The 22,648-nt window shown below is 41.8% G+C and overlaps 1 protein-coding gene across 1 annotated transcript in view; it reads left to right on the top strand.

Moving 5' to 3' along the window:
• DIP2B (DIP2 disco-interacting protein 2 homolog B (Drosophila)) overlaps window positions 1-22,648 on the top strand; it is a 280,283-nt gene that overhangs the window by 133,317 nt on the left and 124,318 nt on the right. The window contains exon 2 of the mRNA XM_011936123.1: window positions 17,751-17,822. Within this exon, the coding sequence (XP_011791513.1) occupies window positions 17,751-17,822 (72 nt within the window). The remainder of the gene's footprint in view (window positions 1-17,750; window positions 17,823-22,648) is intronic.

Raw genomic sequence — 22,648 nt, 5'->3', positions numbered from 1 at the left:
TGCACCCTCTGCCTCCCGGGTTCAAGTGATTCTCCTGCCTTAGCCTTCTGAGTAGCTGGGACTACAGGTGTGTGCCACTACGCCCGGCTAATTTTGTATTTCTCATAGAGACGGGTTTTACCATGTTGGCCAGGCTAGTCTCAAACTCCTGACCTCCAGTGATTTGCCCACCTTGGCCTCCCAAAATGTTGGGATTACAGGTATGAGCCACTGCTTCGGGCCACAATTTGCTTATTTTCAAATAAGCTGTAGTCTTTCAACAATTAGCAAGTTAGTATTTGGAATTCGTGTCCACCAGTTATTTTTAACTAATAGTTTATTTAGATAATATCTTGATGGGGAAGTCTTAGCATATCAAATGGTTGCTGTTTTAACTGCAAGAATAAAAAGAAACACAAGCATAATTTAGAAAAGCCATTTTGATTATGCTGAAATCTTTCATGGAAACAGCATCTATCAGAAATAGTAACACTAGTGGCCAGGTGAGGTGGGTCACACCTGTAATTCCAGCACTTTGGAAGGCTGAGGTAGTTGGATCACATGAGGCCAGGAGTTCGAGAACAGCCTGGCCAACATGGTGAAACCCCGTTTCTACTGAAAATACAAAACTTAGCTGGGCATGGTGGTGCATGCCTGTAGTCCCAGCTACTCTGGAGGCTGAGGCAGGAGAATTGCTTGAACTTGGGAGGTGGAGGTTATAATGAGCTGAGTTCGCGCCACTGTACTCCACCCTGGGTGATACAGCAAGCAGTCTCAAAAAAAAAAAAGAAAAAAGAAAAACAAATAGTAACACTAGCACACTCTATTGATCAACTAGTTCAACTCTCTTAATGCGTGTTCCTAGATAATTTTACATTAGTTTTCAAGTTTCTTTGCAATACTCTGATTTCAAAGAAGTAAACCATATTTACTTTTGTAAGAATCTAGCCTAGAACAAAATGTCATTTATGTAAGCAGAAACAGTGCAAAAAATATTAACTGGACACGGTGGCGCACGTCTGTAATCCCAGCACTTTGGGAGGCCAGCACTTTGGAAGGCCGAGATGGGTGGATCACCTGAGGTCAGGAGTTTGAGACCAACCTGGCCAATATGGTGAAACCCCATCTCTACTAAAAATACAAAAATTAGCCAGGTGTGCTGATGGCCGCCTGTAATTCCAGCTACTCAGGAGGCTGACACAAGAGAATCACTTGAACCTGGGAGGCGGAGGTTGCAGTGAGCCGAGATTGTGCCTGCCATTGCACTCCAGCCTGCCTGACAGAACGACACTCCATCTCCAAAAATAATAATAATAATAAAAATTATCAAGAGGATTAACAATGAAAAGTTTATAAGGGATTTGTCTCTTCTACATAAGAGTTAAATTAGCTTTTAAAAGTTTTAGTACCACGGTTTATGGTTCTGGTGGAGACACCAAGTAGCAGCAATTATTTGTTACTACTTGACTGAAAGTTGTCTCATTTACTTTGTATTTGTTAGACAAGGGGTTTAAGTCCATGTAGCAGAGACCCCAAATAACAGGTACTTAAAACAAGATAGAAGTTGATTTCTAGGTCATGCCATGGTCTGAACTAGTACAGCAACTCTGCTTTATGAGGGCACTGGGCAGCAGGCCCTTCTATCCTGTTCCTTCATCATCTGCTAGTCTGGCTCTTCACCCACATCCCATTTCACCCATCGGGAGGGGAGAAAGAGAAGGGAGGATACACCCATTCCATTTAAGAGCAAGACCTGGAAGTTGCACACATTCTTTCTGTTGATATCACATTGGCCAGACCTTAGTAATTTGACCGTACCTAGCTATGAGGGGACTGGGAAATGTTGTCTTTGTTCTGAGTAGTTGATTGCCCAGCTAACCACCCTATTGTGGAAAACAAAAGAGATAGGATGGACCACTTATTTCTCCTCAAATCCCTTGGCATACAAACTGCTTGTGGTTGTCTTTTTTTGTTTTATGCTTGGCTTTTATAATGATGTGTCCTGTTTCATGTTCTGTTAAAACACCATGTTCATTACTGAACAAAAGCTTCATTCTGAAAAAACTGCATTACAAGAAAATTTGTTATAAATAATAAAGGAAATAAGTAAATCATATTCCAAATTCACAATGCCAAAGTATTTTTAATGCAGGAATTTTAATAAAGTTTTTAAGAATTCTATAGATATAGCTATAACACCTAAACGTAAATGACCAAACCCAACATCCGATTATTTCTAGTTTTTATTCTAGAATAATGGTTTTTTAAATTACTACTATCACTGTCACTGTAAGGAATGGTTAGACTGCCTAATATCACATTTCCATGTGTTGATAGCGTTGGAAGGATGTTATTTTTTTCATAATATTCAGATGTGTGGTGGTATTTGTTTGGGGAGTGACGGCAGGCAAAGAATGGTGGGTAGAGTTTTTTTGTTACTAGGAGTAGTGTTTTTTTCCTTTTAATTGCTAGTTTTGATTGTGATTAGTACAATGAGTGAAATACAGGAAGTATCTGCTAGAACTCTGAAGTATTATTCCTTGCATTGTTGTCTTTGCTATTTTAGGATAAGGAATGTGTTGTTTCACCCCCCTCCTCCAAGTGAAACTGCAGGAAAGTAAAATTTTCTTTAGTGATACTGGAGATGTAAATATCTTTTTTTTTTTTTTTTTTTTTTTTTTTTGAGATGGGAGTCTTGCTCTGTCACCTAGGCTGGAGTGCAGTGGCGTGATCTCGGCTCCCTGCAACCTCCGCCTCCCAGGGTCAAGCAATTCTCTGCCTCAGCCTCCCGAGTAGCTGGAATTATAGGCACCTGCCACCACCCCCGGCTAATTTTTTTGTATTTTTAGTAGAGGTGGGTTCTACCATCTTGGCCAGGCTGGTCTTGAACTTCTGACCTTGTGATCCATCCTCCTTGGCCTCCTAAAGTGCTGGGATTACGGGCGTGAGCCACCACGCTTGGCCAACGTAAATATATTTAGGGGGACAATAGGCACGCAGATTAAAGAGAGAAAGTATTGTATATCAGCCAGGCCAAAAGTTTTATCTCCTAAACTTTGGTGGATAGGTGTTTATAAAATTGCAAATCATTTATAAGAATCCTGAAGCAGTTCATCATAGTTCTTTGTTTCGCTCTATTTTAAGTGCTTTCTTGCCTGCTAAAGGATGTCAGCTCTTGTACTACCGAAATGCCCTGGACAGCTTTCTGTTACAAATTTATAGCTGCAAGATCATTTTTATTCTTTTTGATTCTTCTCCACCCTTCCTTGAGCCTCTATTCCTAAGAGTATTATTAACATTTAACGTTTATTCTTTTGCTGAGGCTGCATTGAGGGGCGTGGGTTGTTTTTATTTAATCTTTACAAATAGTGACCACCAGCTAGTTACTTAAAATTTTGCCAGGAAAAGAGGAACCAGAAGCAGCAGCTGGCTGTCTTTGTTGACTGTACGATCCAGAGTGGACCCAGTGGGTTTTGGGAGCTCCCTTTCCCTCCCCACCACTGCCTCCAGTGGTTTTATTCTCTTCTTTTCACCTACCCCCAGTACTAGATCCCTTCAGTTGCTCTTTCACCCCTGAACTTCCACCACCACCATGTCCCCCAGAGCCATTCCCTGGACCAGCAATAATTTATTTAGTTTCTGCCCCTCCCTTGGGCTTTTAGGAAGAAATGCCCAAGAAAACTTCAGTTTTAGCATTTTCTTTACAGTCTTCTATATTCTTGATCACTTGTCATTGCTTTTGTCTTTATGTCTAGGTACAAAGTAAGAAAAGAAAAGAAAAGCAGATACAGGCCAGGTGTGGTGGCTCTTGCCTATAATCCCAGGACTTTAGGAAGCCAAGGCAGGAAGATTGCTTGAACCCAAGACCCCGCTTCTTAAAAAAAAAAAAAAAGAAAGAAAAGCAGATATCTTGGCCAGGGGAGGTGGCTCACATGTGTGATCTCAGCACTTTGGGAGGCTGAGGTGGGTGGCACCCCGTCTCTACAAAAAATTAGCAGCGCATTGTGGCATGCACCTGTAGTCCCAGCTCCTCAGGAGGCTGAGATGGGAATGGGTCAAGGCTGCAGTGAGCTGTGATTGCACAACTGCACTCCAGCCTGGGCCACAGGGTGAGACCCTGTCTCAAAAAGAAAAGCCGATAGGGAAATAGGCAAGGAGAATTAGCCTAGGAGGAACCTTTACACCCTCCTGAGGGCCCTTCCGTGATTTCTTTCAGCATTCTTTCCTTTTGGAATCCTGTTATTTCTTCTTGAGGGTGACATCTTCTGCCATCCCAAGATGAATTCTGAGTATATTTTTCATAATAATTTTTTTTTTGTAGGGGGGACAGTCTCGCTCTGTCCCCCCCAGGCTGGAGTGCAGTGGTGCCATGTTGGCTCACTGCAACCTCTGTCTCCTGGGCTCAAGTGATTCTCCTGCCTCAGCCTCCCGAGTAGCTGAGATTACAGGTGTGTGCCACCACGCCCGGCTAATTTTTGTGTTTTTATTAGAGATGGGGTTTCACCACTTTGACCAGGGTTTCACCACTTTGACCAGGGTTGTCTTGAACTCCTGGCTTCAAGTGATCTTCCCGCCTCAGCCCACCAAAGTCTTGAGATTACAGGCATGAGCCTCCACACCCAGCCTTTCCCATAGTAACTTTGAAAAGTTACAGAAATTAGGCTGATATACTGCAAATTATTTATTCAACAGTATTTATTGCTGATTGGTTGATTACTGATTAATAAATACTTGCTAGCCTGGATCATTGCTTCCTTCCATCCTGTTTTCCTGTTACACCCCAGCTGTACGTTATTCAAACCATCAGCCTTCTCCCAGGCACTGCTGGAGACAGTCACTGAACTGTGGAACATAACTAAAAACAATAATGTTCTCCCGCCTCCCTTGACTCTCAGCACTGCCTGGTACAGTGTAAATTTCTTTAGTTAACTTCCTCTGCCATTAGAGTAGCAAATGTCATTGAGTGCTTACTCTAGGCTAGGAGCTAAGAACTCTGCATATATTATCTCTTTTAATCTTTATAATAACGTGTAGGTTCTGTTATCTTTGTTTTACAGTTGAAGAAATTGAGGCTTAGGGAAGTTAAGTTTTTCAGTCTCATAACTGGTCTATAACTGGTGGAGTTGGAGCTACAATCTATATTAACTTTAGAGCATGTGCCTCCCGTTCCTGTAGTGGCTACTCTGAATATCTTTACCCAAACCCTCTCTTCCACCTCTTCATTGCTGTCAGCAAAGACCTTAGAGAGGCAGCACTGAGAGGTAGGTAAGAGTTTGGATGCTGGAGCCAGACCATCTGCTTTGAAGCTGGCTCTCACAGTGTTGTGTCCTTGTGCAGGTCAGTTAATTTCCCCGTGTCTCACTTTCCCACCTGGAAACTGAGACTCATAATACTCTCCATCGGATTGTTTTGAGGACTACATGGATTAATGTACGTGGATGCTTAGATGAATGGTACCCAGAATGAACTAAGCAGTGAATGAATGTAGAGGGGAAAATAGACAAGAAAACCTTTACTCTGACTCCTGTGCAGAAAGAAATTTAGAGGTTGTTAAGCCAGAGCCCTGTCATCTTCTGTCCTCACTCCCAGTGCTCCAACACCTATACCTGCCTACCCATCCTTACCCTTTTTCTTAGAGAAAAGGTATCTCTAAAGTCCTACAGTGCTTTAAACCTTTGATACATCCTGATAAACACAGAAAATGATAATATTTGTTCAATACAGTGGGGTAAAAAGACTGCCTGTTTGAGGTGACTGGCTCAAGACTTTCGTTCCCTGAAGCTTGGCTAAACTGCCCCAAGGGACTGAGTATTAACATTTCCACACCCATAAAGCATCAGCGCAGATACCACATTCCTAGCACAGGTTGAGAAGCCCTGGCCCTAACCACTGACAACACTAACCCTTATCAAACTTGTAATTAAATCATTAATTATGGAATTCTTCTCGGATGTTTCTCCATGCTGGGAGAAACTATAAACTTCATCACTATGCCTATAAATGTTGGACCCATGTCCCACTAAAGTGGTGCCTTGTACATAGGAAGTTCTTAGTGCTTGTTGGTGGAATCAGTATCTTTCTAATAGCTTTCTTTGTAACTTACATATTTGTCCATCTTTAAGAAAAAGAAAAAAAAAACTCACCTGCTTTGACTCTAGCCTTCTGTAATACTACCCCATATCTTATTCCCTTTTTAACAAAACATTGAAAGAAGGAAATCTATTGCTGTCGTTTCACCTCTTACTCATTCTTCAGTGTCCTAAATAATCTGTTTTCTTCCTTCACTGTTCCTTTAAAACTGTTCTTAACTGGGCCACTGATGATCTACCTGCCAAATCCCGTAGTTATTTTTTGATCCTTATTTTATATTTGTGACAGTGTACACTCATCTTCTCTCTGCCTCCATTTTCCTCATTCCCTTCTGGTCTCCCCACTGTGTGTCAGCATAGTCTCCATTTCCTCTGCCTGTTCTTTAAATGTTAGTTTACCCCAGGATTCCTTTTCTGGCTGCCTTCTTCTCTCATGCTGCATTCCTTCTGGGTGATATCATTCACACCCAAGGCTTCAGCTACCACCTCCTACGCTTGATGGTTCTAAAATCTATATATCCATTCTAGAGTTTCTCTCTCCTGTTGCCTGCTGGATATCCTCCCTTGTTTTTGACTTGCCATATGTAACAGTGCCAGACAAATGGCATTCATCCAACATTGAGCTAAAGCAGCCTTAGAGCCCATGAGATCCTTATTCCTACAGATGAAGAGACTGAGGACCAGAGACATATAGTGGCGTGCTCAGTATCAGATAAATAGTTTGTTACAAAATGGGGAGGAAAACCTAAGTCTTTGGACACTGGGACTTGAACACAAATTTATAAACTTACGCCAAACACAGAATGGTGATGTTTATTGCCTCATTGGAAAAACCCTCTTCCACTCTGGCCTAGGCAACCTGCTTTTGCGATCCCCATGCTGTGGCAGTGGCAGTACTCTCCTTACTTGTGTTTTTCCCTGTACATCTTTGGTTTCCAGAGCAGTATGAATTGGCTACCAACAAAATTCTTCATCTCTTTAAAAGTTTTCACTTTTTTTGTGCCTGCCAAAGGACATACTTAGATTTTGATCACTGTTAATTTTATCTAGACTATTGATAAAGATTGCCTGGCACATGCACCATTTAATTCATACTCAGTGATTGGTATTACTTACTGCCTAGTTTTAAAAAAATTGCTCCAATTGATGCAAGAATAAAAGCAGAATAGTTGGAAAATAACTAGCTGTTAACGCTAGAAACGGTTTTCTTATCTTCAGAGAAAAATTACCAAGATAAAGGGGGAAAGAAGAAGCCATAATGAAATTACTTTTCTTCCCCTCGCCATTTTTTTTTTCTGAAAGTTTGGCAACATTTGTAATTAGATGCACGTAGCACTGTTTTGTGCATAATGGCATGGTTTATTTACATACATTTACATATATGCATTTTAACTGATCTCTGCTCATTTCTGGTTTAGATATTTGTATACTCCTCTTTGAGACATCAGTTTTCCTTCTTTTAGGCCCTTAACATCTAAAGGCACTAACTTTGTTGGCTCTTAATGCTGAGTCTAGTACCATGATCTGAGTCTAGCACCGTGGAGCAACTTAAGTGATACTTGATGCATTCTGTCTTATTTTTTTAAGAGAGAATTTACCAACCCAGAATTTTCTAGGTAATCCTTTTAAAGGTAGTTATTCTTAGGACTTAAGGGTGGGGTTGGGGCTGGGGAGTTGTCAACTAAAACAAGTTGAGTATGTGCTCTGTGCCAGGGACTTTTGCATTCATTCTCTCATTGAAGACTCATCATAAACACTCAAGGTAGAAGTTATTCCAGTTTTACCTATTAGGAAACTAAGGCACAGAGTTGTTAAGTAACTCGTCAAGAAGTAAGTAAACAGCAGTCTCAGCATTCAAACCCTGATCTGTTTCATACTAGAACCCGTGCTTTTTCTATGGACTGAACCATCCCCTGGATTCCACCTGTCCCTTTGAAACCTTCAGGTCATTATGTATAGCAAACTTCTTATTTGCAGGCATGGTTTTTCTAAGTGGACAAATAAACATACCTTTTGCATTAGATGGATTAATTTAACCAGCACCTGATGATGAGACTTACAGATCAGTTTCTCAGTGTTTTAAGTGTTTTACTTTGTTGCTTTTTGTTTGAACTTGCTTGGTGCCTTAGGTGAAATACCATTTGTAAGAAGTCACATATGTTTGACCTAGAAAACAGGGCTGTGCAGCCAAAGCAATTCTATAGTTTGTGTTTGAGGAGAAAGCAGTCTGTGCTTATTCTCTAGTTCTTGACATGGAAAATGTCTAGTCATTGTCCTAAATGAGGTGAGAGGATATCTAATGAGAATGGAAATTTGAATGTCCTGAAGTAAGTTTCCTTGAAAAATCGTGTGTAAGATTAGCAAGGTTGAGTTAAAACTATAGCTTTTACAGACTGCCTATTGAAGACTTTGAGAACCACTGATTTTATTCCAAAAAAAAAAAAATTAGATAAAATAAAAATTTTCATCTTCTTTCAACAGATTGAAGTAGTTTAACAGAGCTTTATTTCTGGCTAACTATGAAAATGTTATATCTTTTTACTATTTTCATCATAAGATTAATTCTACCTCTGTGTAGAAGGAAACTCCAGAGAGGTTTTAAAATAATTCAAGGTTGCAAATTCTTTGGAATCCCATTGGACACTTTCAATAAGATACAGCAAGAAAAATAGGGGAAGACGGAGGCCAGGAGCTGGTTTAAGGGTTAAGGTCCTTGTTTTGTGTGACTGTGAGCTTCATTTCGTATGTTTTTGAGCCTTTCTAGATCACCTCTGTAAAGAGGATATTTGAAGATGGGCGGCTGCTATGTATATTGCATTGGATGGAATTATCATTGTGAGGAGAACATGATAAAATATAATAATGAAATTTTTATCTTCTAGCCAGCATGTCCTGGATAGTATTCACATCCTCTGCCTTTTTCAGCTTTGCTTTAAGATTGCCCTCATTCACATTCTCAGCTATATTTTTATCTCTTTCTCTTTATTCGTCTACTTGTACCCCTCTTGTATGAGTAATGATAACCCTAGTCCTGTTCCCCATCTCCAGCCATAGCTAACACAAACCACCTTCCTGGTCTAAAATTTACATGTAAAGGATAGAATAGGATGATTAGATTCAGGTATAGATTTGACGATGTTGACTGTTGATAAGTTTTATTTTAGTTTCTCATTTATTTCTCTCCTAATTACTCCTTAACAAAACAGAACGGCCATATTCTGTGTAAATGAATATTTAGTAATGATGTATAATGATTTTTTTGCTATTTTTAAAACACCAATTGGACACAGTTTCCGTAGTTGGCTGTCTGGTTTAAAAGATGAAAGGGGTCGGGTGTAGTGGCTCATGCCTGTATTCTTAGCACTTTGGGAGGCCAAGGCAGTGGATCACTTGAGGTCAGGAGTTGGAGACCAGCCTGGCCAACGTGATGAAACCCTGTCTTTACTAAAAAGACAAAAATTAACTGGGAGTTGTGACACTTGCCTGTAGTCCCCATCTACTTGGGAAGCGGAGGCAAGAAAACTCTTGAACCCCAGAGGTGGAGGTTGCAGTGATCCAAGACTGCACCACTGCACTCCAGCCTGGGCAACAGAGAGAGATTCCGTTTCAAAAAAATAAAAAAAAAAAGATGAAAGAGATTAAAAGAGACAGTTCAGCCAGGGTCCTGTTGAGGAGCAGAAGAATTGTTAATACATTTTGGAACGTCATCTATATTTTGAAGTGATTCATAATAATTGCTTATGTTTATTTATGGACAACAGGTTTTATTTTTTAAAATTGCATCTGATTTAGGCGCCACCTACCAATAGCAATAGATAAAGAGCAGTAAGAAAAAGGCAGAGATTCTAGTCTAGCTTAGGCAGGACATGTATATTTTCACATCTCAGTTTCTTGTTCTCATGAAGGTAATGCCTTTTCAGTTTATTGAAGAAGGTTTTCAGCCAAATCAAATGAATTGATGTCAGAATGTTTTGAAAAGTTAAAGAATAAAAAATAAAAAAATTTAAAAGAATGTTTCGAAAAGTTAGATTGGTGGTAGTGTTATATAGTGCCATTCTTTGAAGAGTGAAGTAAATTGATGGGCCCATGAGGCGACTATCAACCCTCAATGTCAAGTGTCTGAGGATTTCGTGGTGGGGCACAAACGGCCAAGTCCTACCTCAGCTTAGGCTGCAGGAGCAGCAGTAGGTCCATCTCTGTTCATCAGTGATTGAAATTACAGCTTCTATATCTGTTGTTCTAAGCATGCCACTCTTTTCCAAACTCTGGGTTTGATAAACTGTGCCTTCACCCTCAGTGTCTATCTCTCCTGACGGTCATCCTTCAAGACCTAACCCAAGAGCAACTTTTGTGACGTCTTCTCAATCTTTCTGAAGTAGAATTTGGAGCGTCTCTCTAAAAATGAATATATGGTAGTGTTTAAGAGCAGGGGCTCTGGAGCCAATTCTGCCTGGATTCAGATCCTGATCACGGCACTTACTAGGTGTGACTGTAGGCAAATTGCTTAAACTTCTGTACCTCACTGTCCTCACCTATAAAATGAGAAAAATGATGATAATATCACCTGATAGGGCTGTTGTGAGGCTCTTGGAACAGAGACTGATACATAGGAGGCCCTTGATAAGTGTTATTTTACTTATATGTTCTTATCGAGTATTATAATTTTCGTTACCATTCTGTCCTTGCTCCCATGGGACTTTGTACATAATCTTGAGTGTAGCACTTGCACTTTTATTGTAATATTTGTTTAGACTGGGAACTCCTTGAAGGCGAAGATACTATTTTATTTGTCTTTGCTTAGTGACCTGCCTAGCATCCATTCAGTGCTCAAAAATGCTTTTCTTTCCTTCCCAAAGTCCCCCCCACCCTCCATCATCACCCCTGATTGCATAGCTGTGACTTTGAAGCAGGGTTGCATGGCACGTGCTTTTTTATTTCCACTGGGGCAGGAAGTTTGTGGCTGCAGCTGTAACCCTTGCTGTCTGTCCATTAAGATTGTTCCCAACAGAAAAATTTATCATATGACTTGATGACCCTCCAGAATTTTTCAGATGTTGTGTTTATTAAGCCCCTAATTGCTCAAGGTACTGCACAAGGTCATAAATGAAAGTTACTTAGCATTGCCCCATTTCTCTGGGAGATAGGAATCTTGAACAACTACCAAACATGGCTCTGCCTATATGGAGCCAGTCAGCAGCAGAGTAAAACTAGCAAACGACTAAGTGACTGTATCATTAGGAATTTATATCACCTTTCTGATAAGAGAATGAAAAGCCAGACCCAAACCAAATGTCTGCTCTGTAAAGCATTTCTTTCCCTACTCAGGCCAAGATTGCAGTGCTTCCTTCTGGGTTCCAGAAGGTGCTACATTTGTGTGCATGTCTCCCATGGTGCTTAATTATGGAGTGTTAGTCATGTTTGTTTGCCTCTGCCTCTTCTCTGTGACATAATTGTCTACCCCTACCCCCACTTGGCCAGTAGGGTAGGCTTTTAGTCAATGTTTGTTGATGTTATTTTCCGTAGTCCAGACCCTATATTTTAAATCACAGTGAAAACTTTGCAAGGGAGAGACTCTTCCCCATTTAACAAATGTAGAAACTGAGGCTCTGCTGAGTGCATTGGCTCACACCTGTAATCCCAACACTTTGGGAGGCCAAGGCAGGAAGATTGCTTGAGCCCAGGAGTTTGAGACCAGCCTGGGCAATAGTGAGACCCTTGTCTCTATAAAAAAAAAACTTTTTAAAAATTAGCTGGTTGTGATAGCACGCCCATCTGGTCCCAGCCACTCAGGAGGCTGAGGCAGGAGGGTCACTTGAGCTCACAAGTGAGCCATGATCGTGCCACTGCACTCCAGCCTGGGTGACAGTGAGAGCCTGTCTTAGAAAAAGAAAGAAACAGATTTATCAAGAAATAAAACTTGTCAAGAGTCCTTTTGCCTCAGATGTGGTTCTGTCTAGCTCAGACCCTTGAGCACGCTGTCACCCACCTCACTGGTGTAAATACACACCTAACTGCTCACTACTTATGCGACTGTTCTCCTTACCACCTTGTGGCTTTTAGGAGGCTTGGGTGGCTGGCAGGCTCACGAACACCTTCTCACAGCCCTCTCTCAATCAACTTGAAGATGATTTGTGGGCCACTTGTGCCAAGCTGTTTTCATGGTGAGGAGAGAAGTTGGAAACATATGTCCTTTATACTCAGCCTCACACATGTGTCTTTCTGTATGTCTGCTGCTGGCTGTTGAAGATTGTGGTAATTCTGATGCAGCTGGACAGTCTCACAGCGTGTGGGTCCCAGACTTGCCACAACCACTCTCTTGTTGGTTTAGGTCAGTGTCTTCATACAAGGCTCTGTGCCTGCCCCCACTCCTGCCAAGTGCTGCAGGCACCTAGACAAAAGACGTTACTCTAGTGGGAGGGGAAGGCTAATCCTCCCTGTATTTGTTTATTTCTCAAAAAAACTTGAACAACAGGTTTACCTTAGACATACGCCATTTTAATGCAAATTTTATATAGGCATCATTATGATTCTCCTTCTTGTTCTATATGCCAGATGGCAAAAAGTCTGTTCTGAGTAAGAAAGCCTGTGGTGTGACTCAGTGTCTGAACTCCAGAGGTTCCATGCTCTCCCTTGAGGCTGGATAGCCCAGCCAACATTCTTCCCCCTCCTCCCAAACAGTTCCCTCCTCACATTCAGTTTGCAGAACCATCCAGCATACCCCGGACAGGATTCCTCACTGCAGCAATTTCCAAACTTGCCTGGCTTTAGGACTCATTGGAAGATGCTTGTTAGAAGTAGAGATTTCTGGATCTTAATTCAGACTTAGTGCATCAGAGTCTCCATGGGAGGGGTCTGGGAATTTGCATTTTTGCAAGTTCCTTGGGAGAATCTTAAAAATTGGACAAGGTTGGAAAACATTGCTGTAGTGCAGCAAAATCTGTGTAAGTACAGGTGGTGAGGATGATTTAAGAGCACGGACTATAGGTGGCAACCACAGAAATGTGAAATAACAGATTCTCACTGAATTCTTTCTGTCTGGTCTTGCCCTCTAGCTAAGGGATGTATCTATATCTGGCTTGGAGTTCTCTAGCTTTTAGTGCCTTGTGATTTATATACTGTTCCTCTCTTCAGGCAGTCCAAGCATTGCTTTTTTGTTCACTTTTAAGGTCTAGCTGTCAAGTTTCAGTAAACTTCTGGTCCACTAAATTCCGTTCCCTGAGCCTTTCAGCTCTTGCTAAAGAACTCTTTTTCTCCCATTTCTAGTTTTCCACCCAAGTACACATGTCTGTTTGATTTATTGTTCTCTCACTGCCTCCATTTTATTAATTCATTCAGTCACTCGTTCAACAAGCGTCTATTGTGCCAGGCTGTGGGCGGGCTACAGCGATGAACAAGACACAATCCCTGCCCTCAAGTGCACAGTCTAGCAGGGAGACATGGGGTGTAAACACATAATTAAAATACCAGTGGTGTGCTAAGTGCTATCACAGACATGTATGCAGATTTGTAGGCGCACTAGGAGGAAGTAGTGGAAGGCACCACAGAGGGGTGACTTTTGAGCAGGGTCTTGTAGTCAGAAAAGGGGGAGGGCATTTAAAAGTTACTGTTGGCCTAGCGTTGTAGTCCTCACATTCTCACTGCAGCTCAGCTTCTTCCAGGTCTCCTTAACTTCTTTGCTGGTTTGTGGATCTGATGGAGCTAATTGGCTGAACTAGACTCTCTTGATTGACCTCTTTCAAAACCTGAGGTGGTTAGTAGTTGATTAACATCCAGGATGCCAAATCTAACAGATTGTCCCACGATCATTTACTGACAGTGCCTGGCTGAGACTTAAGCACTGAAGAAAGCTTTTTAAAGGCCTCTTTCACTTTGTCGCTCTGCCAGATGTGTTCTGAGCCATCAGAAGTGGCCTTTGTGCCAGGGTAGGGGGTGGAGGTAGGGGATCTTGTGAGTGGGGAATGGAACAGAAGAATGCTCTAGTATTTCTTTTACAATAAAAGACATGGTTTCCTGTTTCTAATGACGGTTTCCTTGGTAGGCTTCTGTACCCCTGTTAGCTGTATGTACTGTTTGAAATTCCCCAAAGTCTTGAGTTGGCTAATTTGAAAATGTTTAATTAATTTTTTTTTAAACAAAAATTCACAGTTTCTGTATTTCACTAGGGAAACAGATGAAGGACCATTGCGATTAAATTTGTATAGTGTAGTAAGTAGTCATGAGTGAAGTTATAAAATATTTATTGTTTCTTGAAATAATGTTCATTGTAGAAAAATTAGAAAATAAGAGCAAAAAGGAAAGAAGGAAAAGAAACTATAAAACCACTTCATAATCTTGCAAGCCATAACTAACCACTGTTAATATTTTGGTGTGTAAACATGCACATTTTTCTAGTGCATACATAGAAAAAAATTTTACATGTGTGCAAATACATTATTCCTTTTTTTTTTTTTTTGAGACAGAGTTTCACTCTTGTTACCTAGGCTGGAGTACAATGGCGTGATCTCGGCTCACTGTAGTAACCTCTGCTTCCTGAGGTCAAGCGATTCTCCTGCCTCAGCCTCCCAAGTAGCTGAGACTACAGGCATGCACCACCACTCCCAGCTAATTTTTGTATTTTTAGCAGAGATGAGGTTTCACCATGTTGGCCAGGCTGGTCTTGAACTCCTGACCTCAGGTGATCTGCCTGCCTCGGCCTCCCAAAGTGCTGGGATTACAGGTGTGAGCCACCGCACCCAGCTATTTTTCTTTTCTTTTTTTTTCCCCCATCTGATGACCTATCAAAAATATTATTCTTGAAATTGAATGTACTGCGTAAACCATCTTGTTAGCAAATATACACCTATGGACCATTCATTCTTAGAAAAATGTGTACTTTTGAGTTTATATAAATCAGGCTTATTTTTTAAAAAATTGAACTCTACTAAAGTATATAAAACAGGCCAGGTGTGGCTCATACCTGTAATTCTAGCACTTTGGGAGGCCAAGGCGAGAGGATTGCTTGAACCCAGGAGTTCAAGACCAGCCCGGACAACAAAGCGAGATTCTGTCTTGAGAAAAAATTTAAAAACTAGCCAGGCATGGTGGCACATGGCTATAGTCCCAGCCACTAGCGAGGCTGAGGTGAAGATCCCTTGAGTCCAGGAATTTGAGGTTGCTGTGAGCTATGATCACACCACTACACTCCCTCTGGCCTGGGTGATAGAGGGAGACCCTGCCTCCAAAATATATGTATCTACACACACACACACACGCCCCCCGTGAAAATCACCCAAGGATGAACAATTTAGTATATAGCCTTCCAGATTATTTTCTGTATATATGCAAACACAGCTCTTACTTTTTTTAAACAAAATTTTAATTTTTTACAGAATCATATTATGTTATACCTAGTGTTCTGCAGCTTGCCTTTTACACATAATGTATTACATCTCCCGTGGCAATATATTTGGATTACTTGCACATTATTACATAGATTAGGGTTTTTCATTCTCAGCACTATTGGCATTTTGGGCTGGATAAATCTTTGTTGTGGGACATTACAGGATGTTAGCAGCATCCCTCGCCTCTGTCCCCTAGATGCCAGTAGCACCTCTTCTACCATGGTGACAAAAATGTTCCTCAACATTATCACATGTCTCCTGGGGGACAAAACTCTCCTAGTTGAAAGCCACTGATATAGATGGTCTATAATATAAGCATGTAGATTGCTGCCAGTTTGCTTTTTTACTGTAAACATTAGAGCACAGGATACTCATTGATTTTTGTGCACGTGTGTGAATATTATCATTGAATAAATTCTTAGGAGTACAGCTGCTGAATCAATTTTGATAGAAACTTGCAAATTAAGAGGATTGTATCATTTTATTTTTCAACTGTATTCCAGTGATTCCAAATCTCTCTTTCCTGAGTTCTAGATCCATAAAACCAACTATTGATTAGCTGTCTCTTCTTGTGTGTCCCACAGGCCTGTCCTAAGCTTAACTCTTTTCTTCGACCTCACCAAACACACACCTCAAACAAGAAATCAGCTCCACCCTACTTTCTTTCTTTTTTCCTGAGACAGTCTTGCTCTGTCACCCAGGCTGGAGTGCAGTGGCGCGATCTCGGCTCACTGCAACCTCCACCTCCCGGGTTCAAGCAATTCTTCTGCCTCAGTCTCCTGAGTAGCTGGGATTACAGACATGCACCACCACACCCAGCTAATTTTTTGTATTTTTAGTAAAGACGGGGTTTCACTGTGTTGGCCAGGTTGGTCTTGAACTCCTGACCTTGTCTAATCTACCCGCCTCGACCTACTGAAGTGCTAGGATTACAGGCATGAGCCACTGCACCCAGCTCCTACTTTCAACCAGTCAGCAAATCCTGTGGTCTTCCTCTTAATTCATTCACTTCGTTCATCCTTTCTACCACTATCTTTAATTCAAGTTACTACTTACTCTTACCCAGATCTCTGTGGTAGCACTGGAGCAACATCTACTCCTTCTGGTTTTTAGTCTTGGTTCCTGACAACGCATTCTCCTAGCAAGGGTGAACTTGCTGCAGTGCAGTGTTCTGCTCTAGCCCTTTTCAGTGATCCCTGCTTCCTCTGCACCATCCACTGCAGCATTGGAGGCTGAGGCCAACAGCACCTGACATTTATCACCCTTGATTGCAAATTTGTATCCATCAAACATGCTTTTTTCCCCTCATAAGTGAATGTTAAAATTTTGAATGTTTAAAGTACTTTTTATGCCACAATTTGACTTTTTTTTCCTGTTTTATATATTAGGTTCTGTGTAAGGCTTCATGGTAAATAAAGTTATCTCTTATTTTAAAACATTCTTTTTCAGAAAGCAGTGCTCTGTCATGTCACCTCCCGACATATCTTTCATCCCTCAGCTTTAAATCACTCATTCTCCCTTAACTTCCTCTTGTTTCTCTGCATTTCCTGTTCCTTTTAACCCTGCTCTCTACTCATCCATCTATTCCCGTTTCCTTAGTATCTAGTCCATTTCTTGCCACTTCAACTACAGATTTTCTCCTGTATTTATCAGTTTATCCTTATTGCATTTGTTGGTATATGCACTAATTTGTGTGTACATTATACATACTTTTAAATTTAACCTTGTGGAAAAGAGAGTCACGTGAATACATAAGACAAAGCATTAAACTAAGGGGAGAGGATGTGAGAATTTTAGTCCCAGGTTCCAGCACAGGTATTAGGGTACAGAAAGGCCTTTTAATTATCCCATCCAGAGCCTGAACTTTGTCTACTCTTACTTTTATGTGGTTCTGTATAGCAATGTAAGTGAATACCTCAGAAACCAGTTGTATTAATTTGATAAAGTGAAACTCCAGAGAGAAATCATTGTCAGCCTTGCTGCATTCCATTTCGGGATATCTCAAATACCAAGGAAGCTGGGGATGCCTGGAAACTTGGGGATCTCTGTCATGGTATACAGCATATTGCTTTGCAAGATTGGTTTTGGGACAAGCTCTACAGTATTCTACAGGAAGTCAGCTCCAAGCCTGTGGGAAATCATACATAGCAAAATCCTTGGCAAAGAACCATACATCTCCCCACCTCAACCCCCTGCCTCTATATGGGGTAGTTCTATAACTCTGTAATTAATTTTATTTTTATGGTGGAAAACCACCGAGTAAGAATAATGCATAACCTATTTCTGTTTCTTGCTATTTTAGGGGATATCACCCAGAAGGGCTATGAAAAGAAAAGGTCCAAACTCCTATCTCCTTACAGCCCGCAGACACAAGGTAGGCAATAAAAAAATGGTTTCAACTTTTTCAGTATTTTTACACCAAAAAGATGCTGTCTTACAAGACCTCTATAATTTTTTTGTTCCTGTTTTTCCCTCCCTTCCTCACCAGGGGAGGGGAAAAAAACGGAAGGAAAGAAAGGAGGAAATGAATCTTAATTGAGCATCTGCTGTGTGCTAGGCACTTTTAAAAATACCTAAGGTCATCAAATAATTTACACAGAACTTGGGTGGTAGTGTGTGAAAGACTATGCATAACTGAGATGATTCTGTGGCAGAAAATTCCAAGCCATGGAAACACCACATCATATTTGTGATGGTGCACAAACCGTGATGAAGAAGAGCAAGAGGGAGGAAGGAAGGACAGATCCAGTATCGAATGGCAATACTTGAGGATTAGGGGGCAGAACCCTAAATGAACTTATAGATTAATTCAAAGCCAGACCCACTGCTTCTATAGAGAGACTAGCACATTGTTTATGTATCAGAAAGTCCTGAGTTAATTTTATGCTTAATTCCAAAGGGGTTGCTATAACTTTTGCCTCTAAGCAAGGCTGTCTCTAAACAATCGTCATATTTTTTTGGCTGGGTGCTGTGGCTCAACACCTGTAATCCCAGCACTTTGGGAGGCCGAGGCAGGCGGATCATGAAGTCAGGAGATCGAGACCACGGTGAAACCTTGTCTCTACTATGAATACAAAAAAATTAGCCTGGTGCAGTGGCAGGTACAAGTCCCAGCTACTTGGGAGGCTCAGGCAGGAGAATGGAGTGAACCCGGGAGGCAGAGCTCACAGTAAGCTGTAGATCGCGCCACTGCACTCCAACTTGGGCGACAGAGCAAGACTCTGTCTCAAAAAAAAAAAAAGAAATCGTCATATATTTAAAGTTACTCAGATTGTAGGAATTCCTTTGATAGCCTATTTCTGCTTTAATCACTTTTACTATAGAGTGTTTTGTGTTTATTTCTGATTTTCTCCCCCTTTCAACCAGAGTGTGTTTCTGCAAGCCTGTTCTTTGTGGAACGAATGGCTTTTTTTTTTTTTTTTTTGGCTGAATTATAAATACCATGAGGACTTTGTATCTCCCGCAGTTCTCATAGTAAGCTTTGCACAGGGTTTATGGTCTATAAATATTTGTTGACTGAACAGTGAAATAAATAAATAAATAAATAATGGTGGTATACCCATATATTTCACTGACGTGCTTGTTTTATTTCCTGTATTGTTCTTGGAAATACCTTCATAGAGAAACTAGTAGGTCAATACACTGACAGCTAATTTAAGATATCTCAATGAATAGGTGTATGTAGAAATGAATTGAGAGAGAAGAGATGGAAGTTGGGCCAGTGACAGCGAATGAAAAGCCAGCTTTTGGCCGGGCGCGGTGGCTCAAGCCTGTAATCCCAGCACTTTGGGAGGCCAAGACGGGCGGATCACGAGGTCAGGAGATCGAGACCATCCTGGCTAACACGGTGAAAACCCGTCTCTACTAAAAAACACAAAAAACTAGCCGGGCGAGGTGGCGGGCGCCTGTAGTCCCAGCTACTCGGGAGGCTGAGGCAGGAGAATGACGTAAACCCGGGAGGCGGAGCTTGCAGTGAGCTGAGATCCGGCCACTGCACTCCAGCCCGGGCTACAGAGCAAGACTCCGTATAAAAAAAAAAAAAAAAGAAAAAAAAGAAAAGCCAGCTTTTGCTGAGCAAGGCATGACCTAGGGGTTGGGGAGGTTAGCCTGAGTTGCTGCTTGTTGTGGATCTGGCCCATGCCTCTGAAGGCCCAGAGATTTACTTGAGTAAAAGCAAGTAAATCTTTGGTGTAAAAGCAGTAGCTCAGCAAGAGGTATAACTGTAAAAAGGACCACAATTTTTTATCCGTAGTCAGGCTACGCAGAAACCAAATCATGTTCAAAAATCAATTTATGAATTTACTATGAGAAATTTTTATTTTAGACAGAGTCTTGCTCTGTCACCCAGGCTGAAGTGCAGTGGTGCGATCGTGGTTCACTAGAGCCTCAATCTGCCGGCTTCAAGTGATCCTCCTGCCTCAGCCTCCTGAGTAGCTGGAACTACAGGTGTGTGCCACCACACCCAGTTAATTATTTTTTGTAGAGTTGGGGTCTCACTTTATTGCCCAGGCTGGTCTTGAACTCCTGAGCTCAAGCAGTACTGCCACCTTAGCCTCCCAGAGTATTGGGGTTATAGATGTGAGCCATCACGCCTGGCCTACTATGAGAAATCTGTATGGTCAGCACATTCTTGCCCCATGAGCAAGCCTATAAGGGGAACGAAATTATTTGCTTAGTGAGCATGGATTTGATGAATCAGTTGTTTAATTGCAGTAGGCCAAGGGAGTATGGCATATCCCTCCCCCAGTAGGGATGGCCTTGCAGGTGACCTCACAGGGGAAATAGAAGGCATACGATGACATGTCCTTCAGCTTCCTGATGCCACACTCCCACATCTGTGCCCTTCCATGATTACTTCCTTCCTTCTGGTTAAAAAGATTATCTGTCCCTCCAGGCCAAGGACAGTCTTTCTACCTATGCTTTGGATCCCAACCCCTCCTCCTTTTCCACAAACCTTATACTATCCAATGGCACCAAAGATAGGGCAGTGAGAGCAGTCTACCTGGGTGCAGTCAGTAAGGCACACAGTGTCTGTAGAGAACTTAAAAAACAGTGATGGGCCGGGCGTGGAGGCTCACGCCTGTAATTCCAGCACTTCGGTAGGCCAAGGTGGGTGGATCACCTGAGGTCAAGAGTTCAAGACCAGCCTGGCCAACATGGTGAAACCCCATCTCTACTAAAAATACAAGAATTAGCCGGGTGTGGTGCCGCACACCTGTAATCTCAGCTACTCGGGATGCTGAGGCAGGAGAATCGTTTGAACACAGGAGGCAGAGGTTGCAATGAAACAAGATTGTGTCACTGCACTCCAACCTGGGCCACAGAGCAAGGCTCCATCTCAATAAATAAATAAATAAATAGCAATGATGAAAATGACAAACAATTGGTCTGCTTTTTACTAAAAAGTATCACTGTGTGCAGCAATTCTAAACACTGTAATAAAGACCTCTCCTGCTGAGGCAGACAGCTGCATTGTCCCCTTAGTATGCCATTGCTGTCAGGTCCTCATCTCTCGTACAGTCATTCTCTCTCTCTCATACAGTCACTCTTTCTCAGCCATATTCATCCCTCAGCAGTTCATCATGCTTATTACTGTCTATTAAAAAAAAAAAAATCCTCCATGTACTTGTCAACCACTTCGATTTTCACCCTCTTTGTTGCCCCTTTCTAATCAAACTGCTCAAAACTGTCTACACTTACACTATTTTCTCAAATGCTCACTTCTCAGCCTGTTTTAGTTCCTTCTGGAGCTACTGCCATCTAATCTCAGTAGTATTCAGCACCCTGTCTCTCAAAACTCTTATTTTGAATCTCTCTTCTTGTCTTTCATTCTTGTTTTTGTTTTGAGACAGGGTCTGGCTGTGTTGCCCAGGCTGGAGTGCAGTGGTGTGATCTGGGTTGATTGCAACCTCTGCCTCCCAGGCTCAAACGATCCTCCTGCCTCACCCTCCCACGTAGCTGGGACTACAGGCAGGAGCTCCCACACCCAGCTAATTTTTGTATTTTTTTGTAGAGACAGGGTTTTGCCGTGTTGTCCAGGCTGGTATTGAACTACTGAGCTTAAGCAATCCATCCGTCTTGGCCTCCCAAAATGCTGAGATTACAGGCATAAGCCACCATGCCCTACCCACTCTTCTTATTTTCTTACCCTTCACTTCCTGCTGCTCCTAGTCTTTCTTACAGGCTCATTTTTGTCTGTTAAATGTTAGATTTCTCAAGTTAAGGACCAAGACCTCTTGCCTTCTCACTCTGTATCAGTGGTTCTCAAATTGTAGCAAGCCCTCAGAATCACTGGAGGGCTTGTTAATACACACAGACTGCAGGGCCCCATTTTCAGGGTTTCTCATTCATCTGGTCCAGGATGAGGCCTGAGAATTAGTATTTTTGTTAATTTCCCAGTTAATGTTGAGCTTGGTGGTCCAGGGACCACACTTTGAGAACCAGTGCTGTATCTCTCTAAATTATTTCAGCCACACCTGTGACTTTATCATTGTAATTCAGATAACTCCTAAATATGTATCTTCAACCCAGATCTGTTCCGAGCCCCTGATCCATAGATCCAACTGTATACTTAACATCTCCACTTATATACCTTAAAGGCATCACCATTTCAACATATCCAAAATTTAAATTTATGACTTCTCCACCCTACCTCTACCACCGTTACTAACCCCTCCCTACACACATTCCCCAGAAAACCAACTGCAACCTGCCCCTGTGCTTCTAGTTTTCCCTTCTGAGTAAATACAACTCACATTCATAAGCCCAGCAAGTTACAGGCTTAAAAGTCATCCTTAATGTCCCAGTCTTCCCTTCTTTGGTTACCAAGTCCTATCAGTTTTCTGTATCTTCTTGAGCCAGTTTTGGTAAACTCAATTTTTTTTTTTTTTTTTGAGACGGAGTCTTGCTCTGTCACCCAGGCTGGAGTGCAGTGGTGCAGTCTCGGCTCAAACTCCTGACCTCAGGTGATCTGCCCGCCTCGGCCTCCCAAAGTGCTGGGATTACAGGCTTGAGCCACCGCGCCCGGCCTATACCGTACACATTTTTTAATGCAGTTTGAACTAGATGCAAACGAACATGAGGACTTCATCTGAAGACAGAAAATCCAATTTTTTTTTTTTTTTTTTTTTTTGAGACGGAGTCTCGCTGTGTCGCCTGGGCTGTAGTGCAGTGGCCGGATCTCAGCTCACTGCAAGCTCC

The sequence above is a fragment of the Colobus angolensis genome, unplaced genomic scaffold (assembly GCF_000951035.1).
Source record: "Colobus angolensis palliatus isolate OR3802 unplaced genomic scaffold, Cang.pa_1.0 Scaffold151, whole genome shotgun sequence".
Taxonomy (NCBI): domain Eukaryota; kingdom Metazoa; phylum Chordata; class Mammalia; order Primates; family Cercopithecidae; genus Colobus; species Colobus angolensis.
This window is presented reverse-complemented; position numbering and strand designations above follow the sequence as displayed.